The sequence below is a fragment of the Colletotrichum navitas genome (assembly GCF_030913465.1).
Source record: "Colletotrichum navitas strain CBS 125086 chromosome Unknown LY79scaffold_11, whole genome shotgun sequence".
Classification (NCBI taxonomy): Eukaryota; Fungi; Ascomycota; class Sordariomycetes; order Glomerellales; family Glomerellaceae; genus Colletotrichum; species Colletotrichum navitas.
In genome coordinates this window covers 558431-574447 of record NW_026850557.1, presented here as the reverse complement: position 1 = coordinate 574447, position 16017 = coordinate 558431, and the positions used below count along the sequence as shown (strand labels likewise).

Here is a 16017-nt window from a genome sequence, read left to right as displayed (position 1 = left end):
TACCTCTACTTGGCAGTCTGAGTGGGAACCGGACTTTTTGCGGAAAGACTGCCCGGCTAAACCTTGGCCGGCTCAAAGAGTAACCATACACAGGATTTTCCGACGAGCCGAGCGGGAACTTATCCCTGCTGGTCAGGCGGTACGTACCGCGCAAGCATCGGGAAATGGCTCGTGCACACTGCGTAACCAAGTGCGATGGCGGGTAGGTGCCCGAGTAATCCCGAGCCAATGTGTGGTTGGCCGCAGAGGACAAGTTCCCAATTCGCGCGCCGGGGGCGCTGCTGCTGTCCGGAAAAAAAGAAAAGAAAAAAAAGGCCTCAGTTTTCCCTCGACAAACAACAACCGAAAAAAGTTTCTCCCTTGTTCCTCTCCATCCTTCAATCTTCACGATCCTCTTTGCGCGGTCCTTCGTGTCAAGTCCTCCTCTCCACTCGGCCCTTTTGTCTGTTTTTTTTCTTCTTCCCGGTTCACACATCATATCACACGCAATGGCTTCCTCTTTGCCCTCCACCGGCTCGACCAAGGTCGACGCCGTCGTCGAGAAGGCTGCTGCCAACGCCCCTGGCCAGCTGTCCGGCTTTGCCCTCTACTCCAGATTCGCCCTTGCCGGTGCCGTCTGCTGCTCCGTCACCCACGGTGCCCTCACTCCCGTCGATGTGTAGGTTTTTCTTTCCATTCTGTACTTGTCGGCTGTTGCGAGTTTCGTCGTCGACCCCGATCGATCCTGCGGTGTTTTCGCGCAAGGGGCGGACAAAAACTGCGTTTGCCGAGGGATGCTCCGGCCCATCGGGACGGACACAACACGCACCATTGGCACTGGCTAACAATGTCAACAGCGTCAAGACCAGAATCCAGCTTGACCCCGCGACCTACAACCGTGGCATGATCGGTGGTTTCCGCCAGGTCATCCAGTCCGAGGGTGCCGGCGCTCTGCTCACCGGTTTCGGTCCTACCGCCGCTGGCTACTTCCTCCAGGGCTCCCTGAAGTTCGGAGGATACGAGTTCTTCAAGCAGCAATCCATCAACCTGATTGGCTACGAGAACGCCGTCAACAACCGCACCGCCGTCTACCTCGCCTCGTCCGCCGCCGCCGAGTTCTTCGCCGACATTGCCCTGTGCCCCCTCGAGGCCACCCGTATCCGTCTCGTCTCCGAGCCCACCTACGCCTCGGGCCTCATCTCGGGCTTCGGCAAGATGCTGAAGAACGAGGGCATCGGCGCCTTCTACGCCGGATTCGGCCCCATTCTGTTCAAGCAGTAAGTCCCCATTCCCGTCCCCGCCCGTCCCGACCCACACACGTGTGGAGGGAAGAGAGAGAGAGAGAGAGAGACGACAGCAAACTGACACGGATGCATAGGATCCCCTACACCATGTCCAAGTTCGTCGTCTACGAGAAGGTCTCGGAGTTCATCTTCCGCAGCTACCCCAAGAACACCCTCTCGGACAGTGCTCAGACGGCCGTCAACCTCGGCTCCGGTCTCATTGCCGGTTTCGCCGCCGCCATCGTCTCGCAGCCCGCCGACACGATGCTTTCCAAGATCAACAAGACCAAGGGTCTCCCCGGTGAAGGCACCACCTCCCGTCTCGTCAAGATCGCCAAGGAGCTCGGCATCCGCGGCTCCTACACCGGTATCGGTGCCCGTCTCTTCATGGTCGGTACCCTCACGGCCGGTCAGTTCGCCATTTACGGCGACCTGAAGAAGGCCCTCGGTGCCACCGGCGGTGTCGAGATCTCCAAATAAGCGAGTCGACGAAAAGACGTCGTGCAGGGTGATGAAGGTTGGGTGCTGATTTCAGGAGAAGGGGGAGACGGAGGCCAGTGACGATGTTATCTTCGTTGCCTTGGCCCGCCCCTCCCTTTCAGCCTGGATTCGGAGTGTTATATCCGGGCATAATGACGGCGGGGACAACAACACATTCATGATGATATCCTCGCGGCTGCTTGCTTCGGGCCCCCGCAATAGAAGCTTTTGTTATTTCATTTTGTACGACGACAACATAAGAAGGGCTACAGGGGCAACGATTCGGCCCGGCAAGCTTCTTTGTTTCATCTGTTTGGGAAAGAGTCTTTGTAGATGGGGACTCGGGAAAGAAGTCTTTTTCTCACCAAACTGCCTATCGTTAGACGCAATAGAGCAATGATAGACGGAAAGATGGCTGGCCCGCCGGAGGGGTTGTATAATAGTCGCTCTGTAGTTTTTTTTTTCTTGCAATCATAGACTCTTTGCATACATGTGTATGGCTTTGCAGATGGAATGTGACTGATGGATTGCTCAGTTATGTTCTGACCCGGCGGTAAGATTGACAGTATCATATGTCTATGATGATTAGGTGGAGTCTTGTTTTTTTAAACTTTTTTTTTTTCTTTTTTTCGCAGGTCAATTGAATTTGGGCGTCCAAGCGTCCTAGGAACAGGGTCATGCAGCCTAAGCACATCGGACTTTCGGCCTGGACGACGGCACCAGGGCTCCGGGCGCGGTGATCAGACTATTATCGCGACCGACATTTTGACCCCCTGGAGACAGGAGGGTCCCGAAGCATTCAGATGACGTTACAAAAAAAACCAATGAGAGGGGGAAAAAAGATAGCAGCATGTGGTACTCTCGAACAGCAGTGTTCATCGAACGTGGAGCGCGGAACAGCACGGAGATGGGGAGATGGCCGGTCCGGAACCTTCGACCGACACCCCGTTGGGAGAGCGAGGAGGGAAGAATTAAACACGGGGCGATATCAGACAGGAAGCAAATGTCGCCCCCAGCCTTTTCCATTTTCTTTGCCCGCATCGAAAAAAAAAAAAAAATATGGATCGAAAGATTCGGGTGGAACGAGAAGGTGGAAAACACGAGCAAAAAGAATTGGGCGGAAACCGCCTCACTTACTTACCGCGCGCCCACCGGAAGAGACGGCGAGGGGTGGGAGGTTGGGCGAAGCGGGTACAGTTAGCGATCGACCGCCGCTGTCTGTTTCTGTGGCTCCCACGCACCCCACCACCGCCGCCAATACCACCACCGCCCCGTGTTTTGGCTGGGCAACGCGAGTAAACAAACCGGGGGTCAGGGAGCAGCTGTTGGGGGGGTTCCAGCCACTCCCGTCACTTGTCAGTGCAATTGCAGAGCCAGGACGCGGTGTCATTCGACGCGGGACTGGGGGGAGAGGAACGGAGGGGGAAAAAAGGGCAGGGAGGAGACGCAGCGACACATCACCTCGCCTCTCTCCCTCTCACCGCTGCCCAAAGGGTCTCTATCTCTTTTTCTTGGTAAAAAAGGGCCAGAAAAGGGAAACCCACTGTTTGGGCCGCTGGACCAACCACTACGAGACAGCGAAGCACATATCAGCCCGGAAACTCAAGGTACTCCTTGTCTCTGGCCTTTTAGTTTTTTGACATCTCGACCTTTGGAGGTTTGCTCTTCCTAGTCTTTAATCTTTGTTTACTCTCTTCCACAGTCTGGTTCTATACACCAACCAAACCAAACCACCCACCAATTCCACCACTTCCCAGCCGCTAGGTTGCTCCCTCGACCCGTCCCGAGCCGAGCATACACACACACACATCTCCAAATACTGGGGATCCTCATTCCTCGACCTTTCCCCATCCTCCCCTCCCTCCCCCAGAGACAAGAGAGACAAGAGGAGGGTCCCGTCCCAACAATCCCGCCCGCCCGGAAGCCCGCTTTTTTGGGTTATACACTTTTTGGTTTCCGTCTTCAGGTTCTCTCTCTCCGCCGTCGCCGCGCACGAGGCCCCCGCCGAACCCGAAATCATGGACGACAACGACAACGTCCCCGCCAAGCCCGAGGTGGAGATCGAGGCCGAGGCCGACAAGAAGGAGGACGCGACGGCTCCCGAGCCTGTTTCTGAGCCTGCGGTCGAAGCTGGCGCGGAGGAAGCTGTGGAGACGGAGCCTGCCGCAGAATCAACACATACCGCTGACGAGAAGGAGGATGATGTGGAAGTTGAAGTTGAAGCTGAAGCTGAAGCTGCAGAGGAAGCAGAAGAAGAAGCAGAAGTAAAAACTCAAGCTGAAGTAGAAGCCCAAGCTGAAGCAGATGCCGAAGTAGAAACTGAAGCTGAAGCTGAAGCCGAGGTCGTCCCAGCAGAAGACGACACGCCGACTGCAGACGAGGCCGCCAATGACACCACACAAGACGAGCCCGAGCAGGCAGATGCCAAATCGGAAAAGGATCTCGCGGAACAGACTTCCGAGCTAGAGCCCGCGGATCATGCCGACCCACAGGAGCCCGAGCCCGGGTCCGAGCCCACGCTTGAGGCCGAGGAAGAAGAGCCTCCTCAAGCCGAGTCGGAGCCACCATCCGAAGATCAACCTCAAGAGGGGGTTGAGGAGGAGCCGGCTCCGGAAGAGCCCCAATCTCAGGTCGAGGAAGAATCCGAAGAGAAAGAACCACCTCACGACGAGCCTGACGCGGAACCCGAGGTCGAGACAGTGGAGCCAGAGGCCGAGCCCGAGGTCGAGGCCGAAGAAGACGCTCAGCGAGGAAAATCACTCCAGCCGGCGGCTGAAATCACATCCACCGCCGACGAGGCAGCCGAGGACCACGAGGAGCCCGCCGCCGTGCAGGGGGCCAGCCGCTCTTCCTCTTCTCTCCGCCGCACCTCAGGCAACACCGAGGCCCTCATCCACGCCGCCGCCAAGGAGGTCCTTGAGCGCCTCGAGGCCCAGACCATGGAGACCATCAGGAACAGATCGCATTCCCGCCAGGACTCGGCCGGGTCTACCAACCACGGGACCGAGCTGCACTACGACGTCCGCTCTGGAGAAAGCCGTCGCGAATCCTACAACACTGAACCTCGGGCTAGCCGCCGTGAGTCGTACAAAACCGAATCGCGGGCGAGTCGCCGCGAGTCTTACAACACTCAACCCCGAAGCAGTCGTCGCGAGAGCGAATTCCGCCCTCCTTCTGTACATGCCGAGGATGCCGCCGATAGCTCCTCCCAGCACGGCGACTCGGACGTGTTCAGCGACCGCAGCCCCCGCAGCTCGCTGGGGTCGTTCGACGGCCATGTCGACTACCACAAGGACGCAAGCCACCGCTCCTCCAAGCGCTCCTCACGCAACATGCCCGACGACGTGTCCATCTCCGAGATGTCCTACTACGATAAAGAAGAGTTCGTCCCCACCATCCGCGGCACCAACCGCATGCCCTTTCGCTCCCCCTCCGATGTTCGGGCCCTGCAGTACTCCTCGCCGGCCCCCTCCGTGACGGGCTCCTACTCACCGCGCTCCGCCAAGCGCGCTCAGATACCCACCATCTCCCGCCTCGGCAGTCCCACCGTGTCCGGGCAATACAGCACCAAGGGCCGCAAGACGCCCACCCGCTTCAACCCCAAGAAGGAGCCCGCGCCCCTTGTGCTGCTCCACGTCACCCTCCTTCCCCTCCGCTGGCAGTGGGCCGAGATTCTCGAGCAGACGTCCTCCGACATCCTGTCCCCCGAGGCCAAGACCCTGCGCGAGGCCTGGCACCACCTCCACGACCGCGTCGCCGACACTGTCTGCGAGCGCGGCATCCTGCTCTCCCACCCGCAGGAGGACTACGAGCTCCTCGAGGAGCGCCTGCTCGAGGCCCTCGACCTACCCCTGCGCCGGCGGGCCCGCGTCCTCGAGTGCGGCCACTACATCGGCCCTTCCAACGAGATGACGCCCGGCGAGGACGACGACAGCGACGAGGATGAGTACGACGAGGACGCCAGGAGGAGGAGCGGCGCGCTGGTCAAGACCCACTGGTGCCAGACGTGCCGCCACGACATCCGCTACGAGTCGCTCGGCCCCGGCAAGATCTTCCGCATCAAGGTGTACGCCAGCAACGGCCTGATGAGAACGGGCGCCTGGGCGGCCTGCTGGAAGGAGATGGAGCGCGTCGACGTCGAGATCGAGCCCATTGTCGAGTCGGCCGTCCTGGACGAGCTGGAGCGCCTCGTCTTCGCCCAGTCGCAGCAGCTGCAGCTCGTCAAGCACGACCCCGCCATCCTCGAGTCCACCGAGGGCAGGGACATGCCCGAGGACCGTGGCATGTCCGACTTCGACCACGGCATGCCCTCCATGGAACGCGACATGCGCTCCCTGGACCGCGGCATCCCCGCCCTGGAGGAGCCGCCGCGGCGCGAGCCCTCCCACTTGGAGGAGAACAACCTCCTCGAGCCCAGCTACGCCGATCGCGAGGCCCACATCGCAGCTTCTTCGCCCTCCCCGGCTGCCGGCGACGCCCGATCGCCCTCTCCTGCTCCCATGCCCCACTACGACGAGAGCGAGGAGCGCCGCCTCCGCGACGAGGAACGCATGCGGGAGATCTACGGCCACCCGCCGCCATCCGAGTCCCAGCACCACGAGCCGGCCCCCGAGCCCCCCCATTCGGAGTCGCGCCACGAGTCCTTTTCGGCCCAGTCCCCGCCGCCGCACCCTCCCTCCCCTGCTCCCCAGCAGCAGCAGCAGCAGCAGCAGCAGCCCGAGCCGCAACAGGCGCAGTCCCAGCAATATCCGCCCCACCAGCCCGCGGGCCCGGAGGCGGCCTACCCCCCGCGGCCGCAGGGTTTCCAGAACGCCGGGCTCGGCGAGCTGCTCCTCGAGGCGGCGCGCGTCTTCATGCAGGACAAGAAGAACCTGGCCATCGTGGTCATGAGCCTTCTCGTGCTGTTCATGGCGGTCCGGCCCGCGCCGAGGGAGGTCAGGGACTGGGACGGCAAGTTCGTCGAGCACCTAGCGCCCGTGGTGTCCGAGCCGCCGTCGACGGCGTCGGCGGCGCCTCCGTTGATGGAGACTGTCCAGGCCGTTGTCGAGTCGGTCGCGTCGTCCGAGGAGGCCCCGGCGCAGGTTGTTGTTGTGCAGTCGACGGCCCCCGACGTCGAGGCTGCCGAGCTCAACGAGGTCCCGGTGGCGGAAGCAATCGCTTCTGTCGCCAATGAGCGGCCTGCTCAAAGTACTTCGGCGACCGCCACGTCGCAGACATCTGCTGTGGAAGAGGAGACGCCCTCGCCGGCGGCGACATCGTCCTCGTTGTCTGAGGAGGTGATGGCCCCCGCGGCCCCTACCCCAGTTCACGAGACCATCGTCACTAGGGAACTGGTCCGTATCATCGAGACGGTGACGGAGACGGTCAGAGCTGTGATTACCGAGACGGAGGTCGTCAGGGTCCAGGCTACGTCTAGCGTAGTGCCTGAGGTCCTTGTTGAGGAGGAAGCTGCTGCTGCTCAGGCGGAGGCGCCTCTCGAAGATGCTGCCGCCAAAGAGGCCTCCGCCGCCGAGACGGCTTTGCTTGTGGAGGAACCCGTGACCGAAGAGGCCCCAGCCACCGAGACGGCTCTGCCTGTTGAGGCGACTGTGGACGAACAGGTCGTCAAAGACCAAGATGTTGTGGAGGACGAGCACGACGAGCTCTGATGTTGATAATGGTTTTTGAGGTGACACATGTGAGAAAGAGGCATACACGAGATGAACGACGACAGGAACAAAGCCAATGTGAAGAAAGTCTGAAAGAGATATGAGAAAGGGTATGTTGGTGAATGACGTGAAGCCTGGGGTGTCTGGCTTTTTCTTTTCTGTAAAGCATTTTGGAACGATCGTTACAACAAGCAAGCAAGCAAGCCAGCTTTGAAAAGAAAACTGTGATTTCCGGTTATTTTTGTTGATGGTATACGGCATTTGGAAGGCGTTTGCGAAGGTTTGTATTTTGAGTACTGTAAATAGACAACATGAATTTGGACAACCTCTAATTAACTTGTTGTCACAATGTGATGTAAGGCGTTAGTTGTGCTACTGCAACTAACGGCGTCGTTTTTGCGCGACACTTGTAAAGTAAAAACAGCATGACACTGTGTATACATAGCCATTCTAAGCCCTCCTCATTGGAAAGTAAAGTTCGCCCAATTCTCGTCAGACAACACAAATCCCTGCATTGGCACCGGAGAGAAGATGTCTCCGCCAAGCATATCGTCCATCTCCGTGCTGAATCCAGCGGACAAGTCCTGCTGGTCGCGCAGGAAATCCGCGACTGTGAAGTGGTTTTCATCCTCAGCAAGCTCGATTGCTCTGCTGAAGCCCTTCTCCGTGTCCCCTACGGCGCCGGCGCTGATCAAGAACCGCACCATGTCAAGCCGGCCGTGTTCGGCTGCGCCTTCAATTGCCGTTCGGCCCTCTTCGACCGCAGGCGCAGCGTTGACGTCTGCTCCGTGGTCGAGTAACTGTTTGGCAATGTTTATGTTGCCGCTGATAGCTGCACCTTGCAATGCTGTGATGCCGCCTGTTCTTGCTGGAGGCGCGTTGACATCTGCACCGACCGACAACAGAAGCTCGACCATTGCAGGTATGTCTTCAGGCTCCCACCCGCATACCGCCGCTTACAGAGCTGTCCGGCCAAATTCATCGTCCGGGGGAGCGTTGATTTGTGCCCCATAATTGAGCAGTAGGCGAACAGCACCAATGTCTCCAACTTCGGCTGCAACCTGCAGTGGTGTCTTCTGGCCACGAGAAAACCGATCTTTGTCCTCGATTCGAGCTCCTGCTTGCAGTGCTATATCGAGGCATTCGATGATAGGCTTGAGATGATTGCGGATAAGAAGATGGAGGACATTTCCATGATCACCATCTGGACGGTTGATTGGTGCGCCTCGAGACAGCCAGTCTCGGAATCCCGGGACCATGTTGAAGTCAAGAGCTCGAGTCGAGAAAATTGTTAAATGCTGATGGGCGAATGCTTCGAGAACAGTCATGCCCCTCTGCTTAGCGGGAGGTGCTCTGACATCAGCTTTGGCATCCAGAAGACACTTTACGATATCATCGTAGCCATGTTCCAATGCTGCTTGCAAAGCCGTGCGGCCGCCATCGTCATGCGCTGGAGCGTTCACATCCGCGCCTTGGTCGAGTAAGAACTGTACCAGCAGTAGTTCCATTCGTGACGACGCCGCTTGCAAAGCATTCTTGCCACGGACCCCGTAAAGATTAATACGGGCTCCCAGGTCGAGGAGGAGGTCGCAGCCAGCCATGTCACCACACGAAGCGGCAACTGCCAGGGCCGAAGCCCCCAAGATATCCGACTGATATCTTCGTAAAATACTATAGATAAGTGGCGCCTCAGTCTTCCAATTATGGAGACGATGACTCAGCCTCAAAAGCATGACCTTGTTTGCGTGGGCTCCGGCTTTGAGCAAGAGGAGGAGAATATCAATGTCGGTATCGTCCAGGGCGTCGTAGTCAATAGCCAGTTGCAGTGGCGCACTTAGTAATAATTGAGGGTCGACATCCCCAAAGATGTGGCTCCCAGTTTGACGATTTCTCGCATCGGGGTCTACCCCACGTCGAAGCAGCGTTCTCACAGCCAAACTATTTCCTAGCTTGACAGCTTGGCACAAAACAGTATCCAATGATTTTTCTTGGATAATACTGTGGTCAAGCAATATCTTCGAGAGTGCTTGGCTGCCTGACGCTGCGGCAACGACCACGTCGTCCAATAGTCTTCTGTGTGGGACTGCCGCTTGGTGTTGGTCTAACAATCGACGAAGCATCGGAAATCCGTCACTCCTTTCTTTTCCGTCTTCGTAGGACAAAAGCCGTTCCAAATTTGCCGAGACAACGCAAAACTCACGTTGCATATCGACGCCCTTTGAGAGTAGGAGTTCTGCGCTTTCAACACTTCCAATTTCCAATGCGACGGTAATAGCATTGAAAATGTCGTCTCGGTCCAGTGTCCGGCCTTTCGTAGAACCAAGTTCAAGAAGGTATTCAACTATGTGGGGTTTCTTCTTGTAGACAGCCTGTACCAAGGGCGTGCCTTTGTGCTTCTGCGCTCCGTCCGTGATCGTCGCAATAGTGTCTACCTCAGCGCCCCGGGTAACAAGCATGTCCAAAAGGTCGGTTGAGTCGCCATGGATGATGACAGCATGAAGCAACAGCCCGCATACTTTCTTAGAAATATGTAAACTTTCGTCCCTATAAATTTCCATGATATTTAAGATCACATTTCCACTGGGTCTGCTTATCTGATTCATTTGTTGATCCCGAGATGCTCGTAGAATGGCTTCGGCGAACGCATTGGAAATTGCCGGACATTTCTGAAGGTAGGATGATAGCTGGTCCTTGACCCTGGCAAGAAATATCCATGTGCAGAAAGAAGCAAGCTTCATGAAAACCATGTCGTTGTTACAACAATGATGTATGACAGTTGCAAATAACAAATAAAGTATCCGGTGGTCAGTCTTGATAAAAGACGTCAGAGCCTTAATGTCGTAAGAAGAGCTACTGAAATCATTTTTGTTAAACATTATATTCAACAGCGTTGAGGCCAGTCGATGTTTGTTAGAGACTGACTGCATTCGAAATAGATGGAGAGAGACATTGTTTCGATGATTCCTGACTTTTGCGTGATGGTCAACCAGTTGTTGCAGACGAACCATGTTGTCTCGAGCCAAGGAACTGCTGGTCTCCATGCTGTTGATAATAGTGCACACATCTACCATCTTGGTAAGAAAATTTCCCATCCAAAAGGTGAACATTCATACCTGGTAAAAGAAGAAACGTCGATTGTGGAAGATTGCTTGACCAAATAGTACGACCCAGCTTGGGTGAAGGGCAAGCATACGGCAGATTGAATGCCGGAAGGTTGATGTGAGTGGGAAACATTGGATTTGAACCAGTTGATTGATACTGATGATTCATCATCGATGTGCACATATTGTCTTCGAAGAGCCATGATGGGCTTAGTTGAGTCTCCGTATTGTTGATCATGAGCTGAAAGTCGCTGAGTGACCCAGCACAATATGATGCTTCGGCAGTCCCCAGCTTTGGCGTGCTCAAATCAAGATCCTCTAGATCGACGTGGGACATTATCCACCCAGTGGGATCGAGGATATGATCGTTGGTGCTTTCTTCAATAGAAATGGTGGCGTTTCCAGCGGTTTTATCTGTAGAGCAAGGGCTTCCCTTCGGGCTTTGGGCAAGTCCTGGGACTGGTGTACGAATCTCCAGGCGGTGTTTGTTTACAGTGTTTACGCCCAAGTCTGCGCTCTTGTCAGTAACACGCTGATGCTATATCTTGAGCGAGATACTCACCGATCACAGCCGCATCGCCAGTCGAATCTCGGCCCCGAGCTCCAGAGTAACGACGCATCTCCCTCGCCAGACGATTGGGGTCAATCTGGCGGTCATTGAGAAATACAGCTGAACTCTTGCCATCGGCCTTTCTCTTTTTGATCACTCTTTTAATGGCCATCCATTCGTTAGCACGAAGCTTCTTCAATCCCGAATATCTACTTTTGAACTGTTTGATCCTGAAATTTTGTCAATATTTTTGAATCAGACTTCATGATGGACCTTGAAGACTTACGTGATTTTCACGTTGTGTTGATCACGCAAGAATTGAATTGTTTCTTCGGCAGACTTGTCTTCGGTCACGTACAACCGAGTGATTTCATCGGCCCATCGCGGCCAGTCGACAGACATCGTTGATAAGAGGCCGTAAGTAAAGAAATCACAATGGGTAAATTGGCAATCCTGGTATTTCCTTTAGTAAGACCAAATTATGCTTCGAAATGCGTTCTTGAGACAGGAGATTGGCGAACAATAACGCAGTTAAGTAAAATTCGCCAGATGCAACCAAGCCAAGAACGTGGAACTTCTGCTCATTTGCCGCCAAGCCCAAAAGAACAACCGACTCTGTGACCGGACTTCTGCTACCAGGCCACTAATTCAGGCAATTGGTTGCCTTCTGGACGCGCAGCCCTGCGTACTGCATTGGTTGGGCATCCATGCCTCCTCATGCATACGACAAGGGCAATTGAGTTGACATGTATGAAGTAGACACTGACTGATTGGTGTTGGGCTGTCTTGCCCATCAGCCATTATATGCAATATGCATGGGTCTTCTGCTTTTCCCGCCATCAGAACGAGCGCCTGCTTGAGGCATCCAACGGTAATGGCTGCCTCAAGGCAGCCTTGGCGGGTTGCAAGGTCGCCAATAGTCAGCATGTCTTTAGTCCCAGCTCTCAAGCATGCAAACTCCTGATTATCTCATGCCTGACCTGCACATCTCTGTATACTGCTGCCAATCCCGATCTTTCTAAAAGGCAAACCCATGAACTTGCCTGAACGCATGGCAAAATAGGCTTTTACAGCCGTTCACATTCGTGGTGATAATAAAAAACATTAATTGTGCCGAGCCGTCTTGCACCCATCGGTTCATGCGGTCCCGCTGCAGTAGATCTCTGGTCGTCACCATTCGAATACCGATATTGCATTCCGGCAGCAATGCTTTCATTACCAGAAACATAAGCAATGTAGCTTCCAGATCCGGGGTGTTAACCGTCGCGTCCGCTTTCGGGCCCACACAAAGGCTTGTTGATTGTGTACGTTTGTAAAAACGTTAGGAGTTTCCAGAGTGACATAATATGGCAGTATGATCACATAACCTGCTCAGCAATATCTTAAATCCTCCTCTTCATACATTGAATAAATATAAACACAGCATATTTGTTGTTTCAAAGTCGGAAAACGTGACCTTACCTCGATTTTTTGCAAATGTTTCGTTGGTTTTCGCCACGGGTGAAGTCTATTGTCAGGTGCCTGGCGGGGATCACGGGTTGGAGCCGGTGTGCCCCTATTAGTCAGTCCATAAGGGATAAAACCCTTCCAGCTCACGATAGTTAAGGGGTCAGATTCGAATGCTGTTACGACACCATACCTACCTTCCGTTAAGTGGCCCTATCGTTCACTTCATCACTCGGACCAGCTGACCCCTGACACCTATCAGCTGGGTGAAGCAGCAGTACGTATATAACAACTGATACTACCTATTGTTGCCTGATGAAGGGAAACGAAAGAGAAGGGAGCTATCCGGGAACACAGAAAGAAGTAAGTTGCTGGTTGTCGAACGTTGGTAACCCAATTATTCCCGACTTGATGGTGCTCATTTCGGTATTCCAACAATTTCACTATGATAAAACTCTCCCAATCCATCTGGCCAGTACCTTCTCCATGCAGCTCTGGTCACATTTCTGAAAGTCCATCTGCCTCCAAACGATTTGTGGTACTTTTCGTTTTTCCCCAAGCAGGGGCCTTTGGCGACGCATTCGGAATTGAGGCAGCTATTTGGAGTTCCTCTCAATATTAACGGAGCTCCCCTTCTGCCTACGGTTGAACGGAGGCAAAGTTTGAGGACTCCACTTACCGCGGGTACAACAGCTCAAGGGGCCACTCGGCTTGTTCTTGTGAAGCCCTGCATATGTGGACGCATACCACCTTTTGGGTCGCATTTGTCAGAAAAGCTTGTTCGAGATTCAAAGACGAAGCATTCAACATGATAGGATGATATGCGTAATATGAGAGAACAACTAACGCATGGGATAAGGTCGTCTGTCAAATTCTTATACTGAGCGACAAGAAATGGGCGGTTGATTTCACTCTCTTGGGAATTTGGCGAACCCCTTGTTCCCCTAACTCGGTCAATCGAACGTTTGCAGGCACTCCTCTCGCCTATGTCAAAACTAACCGAGGTTCTGGCCGATTGCCTGTCATAACCACTAAATCTGTCGCGGGCTCTGCCCTGTACTTTGTCGAGGTTTCGGCAAGGAGACTAGACGCGACATGTTCATCATCCAACGCTAGTCTCATCTTGGAGCTGTTGGAAAGGGGTTTGTTTCGTGGGTCGGGGGGAGCGGAGGGTCTTGCTGCTGTCAAAAGCTTGTCGCGTTCAACAATGGGACTGATTGTGGCCATGGTGCTCTTGGGGTCACTTCGAGGATCAATGTGATTGCGCTGCCCGATTCTTTCTCTTCCCGAGAGGTTGAAGTCTACTTCACCACCTTCGCCTCTGGTTCTTCTGACGCGTACTTCCCTTGGCCATTCAACGTTGTCGTTATTATGGTTGTCTATCACGCCAGCCAATACGGAAGCAACCAGATATGTTAGGTGGACTAAAATCGTGGAAATTAACATGGCGTCTTTGGAACCAGGAATTCAGGGTGGAATGCGAGTCGTGGCTGACAACTTGGAGCAGCATCAGGGGACTTTAAGCTGCGAAATCACTGCTGGGTATAACATAGGGAAAGAACATAATTGCCCCTAATAAAAAAGTAAAAAGAAAATAGGTGACGCGAAACACGTCGTAGCGCCTTCTGGTCCCTTTATCTTAGTTCCCTTGCGTCCTTTGATTAGGTGTTTGCGGCGGTTTTCGGCCCCCAGAAAGAGAAGTAAAAGAAAATCAGGTAATTTAGAACATGTCTCCGCCTTCTGGTTCATTTATATTTGTTCCCTTGGGTCTCTTTTACTTGGCGTCTTTGGTGGTTGTCAAGTGCTTTGCCACTCGTCCGTTCCAATTGACCACAAAACATCAACAGAACCGGAATTATCGTCAACCTAAAGAGCTATGAGTATTGACTACGGTGTAGCATCACTGATGTATCCACCAAGGCAAATGTTTTAATTACATGGTTATCTCTGAGGACAGGATGGTATTTCAGTGTCGCTTTGTGTAGCCCCGTATCACTGTGACACTAGCTGTTGTCCCTGCGCTTAACGTCAAGAGGAGTCCGACTCACTGGCCGATATTCTTTGGAAATCAGGGGTTACGTTTCTTTGCCTGCCCTATGACTTGGGTTGCCCATCTTTAAAGAGTTCCAAGTCTTTCCCAAGTCATAACCCCCCCTTGCCTGGCTTGGACCGAATGAAGCAGAAGAACATTTGACATTTTCTTTATTCTGTCGCGAAATCATGCATCCAACTCTTGCTCAAGACAACCCGATCTCTACAAAGATGCTTTCATTTCCCAAGGTGGCCTTGACTTCACGCCTACGTGATGTTTCCCTCGAATCAAAACGCAAGCGGTCTGAACAAAGGAGGACAAATCTTTTCAGTAGAAACGGAGAAGCCACAGAACATTCGCCTAGCATAATGACCATTAGGTGTGCTTTGGAAATTGTGATATAGACATATATTAAGGGTTTTGACAGGTCTCTTAACAACATTATTCACTCTGAGTAAACACGCTGTCGACGTCGCCACAAAAGGTCAGCCCCAGCTGTCAGACTACAAGCCAAAGGTTGATATCGAAAAGTTCACTCAGATAGCGAATGTTCTTCAAGACAATGCACCTCACCGCCACCTTCCTCACGCTGGCTTCGGCCATCTCTGCCGCCAATGCGCTCTGCTACAAGGGCGGCAGGTCAGGAAAGTACGGCGAGTGGTTGAAGGAGAAAGATATCATCGTGGACACCGAACGTCTCAGCTTCGCATGCGCCAACCTGGTAGGCCGAGGCGATGTCAAGTTCAGCGCTTTCGAGACGAGGAGGACTTGTATGCAACAGGACTTGCGTACCAAATGGGACTTTGGCATCAAGGTGCGTCACCGCAATAACTGTACCCGGGTATCCGCAACAACCCTATGGTTGAATTTTAAACACCTTTGGAACGGAGTTGACGAGTGGCACAGAGCATGATTGACCCAGGTGGTAACGGCGAATCGACTTTATCAATGGAGGATTGCATGAAGATTCTGGGAAAAGTGGCATACGGCTGTGAATATGGTGGGGAAACTTGGAACAGTGCTTGGTTCGCCAGGTAAGCTCCAAAACATTTCCCTTCATGAAGGCTATCTTGACTAACGAACGAGGCTTCGGCCTTGATTAGCGCTGATCCGAATTTCGGTAGCTGCATGGGCTGAGTTATGCGAGCTCTCTACAGACCCATCCATACCTTTCTATGTCCAGACTATGCTGGTCTCCTTGACTGTTGAAGAAGAAAACGGCGCTGGGTACAACTTAGTCACCGGCAACTTTGCCTTCTAGTTCAGTCTAAGACTCTGATGAAACCATAGTCAGTTAGCAGCGGGGTGTCGCAACTCCAATTGCAAAGCCCAAAAGCAGTCACCAAGTTATACGTCATGTGCGAGTCTTGCATCCAAGTTATTGTAATACCACCAAGCTCTATTTGTGCTATATAGTTCTCAGTGGTGTACCCGAATCCAAAGTAAAGGTACTCGGGTTCTTCATGTTCGGTAAAGCGTGACTCAGATGACGAATCAG

The 16017-nt window shown here is 53.8% G+C and overlaps 5 protein-coding genes across 5 annotated transcripts; 3 read left to right on the top strand and 2 right to left on the bottom strand.

Moving 5' to 3' along the window:
• Positions 1-488: 488 nt before the first annotated feature.
• On the top strand, positions 489-1742 carry LY79DRAFT_587942 (mitochondrial carrier domain-containing protein; the record flags this gene model as incomplete). Its single annotated transcript, XM_060560846.1, has 3 exons — positions 489-658; positions 837-1256; positions 1358-1742. The coding sequence occupies 3 exons, from the start codon at positions 489-491 to the stop codon at positions 1740-1742; spliced, it is 975 nt and encodes a 324-aa protein (XP_060417565.1).
• A 2018-nt stretch (positions 1743-3760) lies between these two features.
• LY79DRAFT_577252 (uncharacterized protein) lies at positions 3761-7390 on the top strand (the record flags this gene model as incomplete). Its single annotated transcript, XM_060559866.1, has 1 exon — positions 3761-7390. One exon carries the CDS (start codon positions 3761-3763, stop codon positions 7388-7390), a length of 3630 nt encoding a protein of 1209 aa, XP_060417564.1.
• Positions 7391-7851: 461 nt separating this feature from the next.
• Positions 7852-8991, bottom strand: LY79DRAFT_587941 (ankyrin repeat-containing domain protein; the record flags this gene model as incomplete). The annotated part of the gene is made up of 2 exons (XM_060560845.1): positions 7852-8254; positions 8351-8991. 2 exons carry the CDS (start codon positions 8989-8991, stop codon positions 7852-7854), a joined length of 1044 nt encoding a protein of 347 aa, XP_060417563.1.
• Positions 8992-13471: 4480 nt separating this feature from the next.
• LY79DRAFT_587940 (uncharacterized protein) lies at positions 13472-13933 on the bottom strand (the record flags this gene model as incomplete). Its single annotated transcript, XM_060560844.1, has 1 exon — positions 13472-13933. One exon carries the CDS (start codon positions 13931-13933, stop codon positions 13472-13474), a length of 462 nt encoding a protein of 153 aa, XP_060417562.1.
• A 1148-nt stretch (positions 13934-15081) lies between these two features.
• On the top strand, positions 15082-15890 carry LY79DRAFT_701311 (uncharacterized protein; the record flags this gene model as incomplete). Its single annotated transcript, XM_060564922.1, has 3 exons — positions 15082-15333; positions 15426-15553; positions 15644-15890. The coding sequence occupies 3 exons, from the start codon at positions 15082-15084 to the stop codon at positions 15654-15656; spliced, it is 393 nt and encodes a 130-aa protein (XP_060417561.1). The 3' UTR covers positions 15657-15890.
• Positions 15891-16017: the final 127 nt, after the last annotated feature.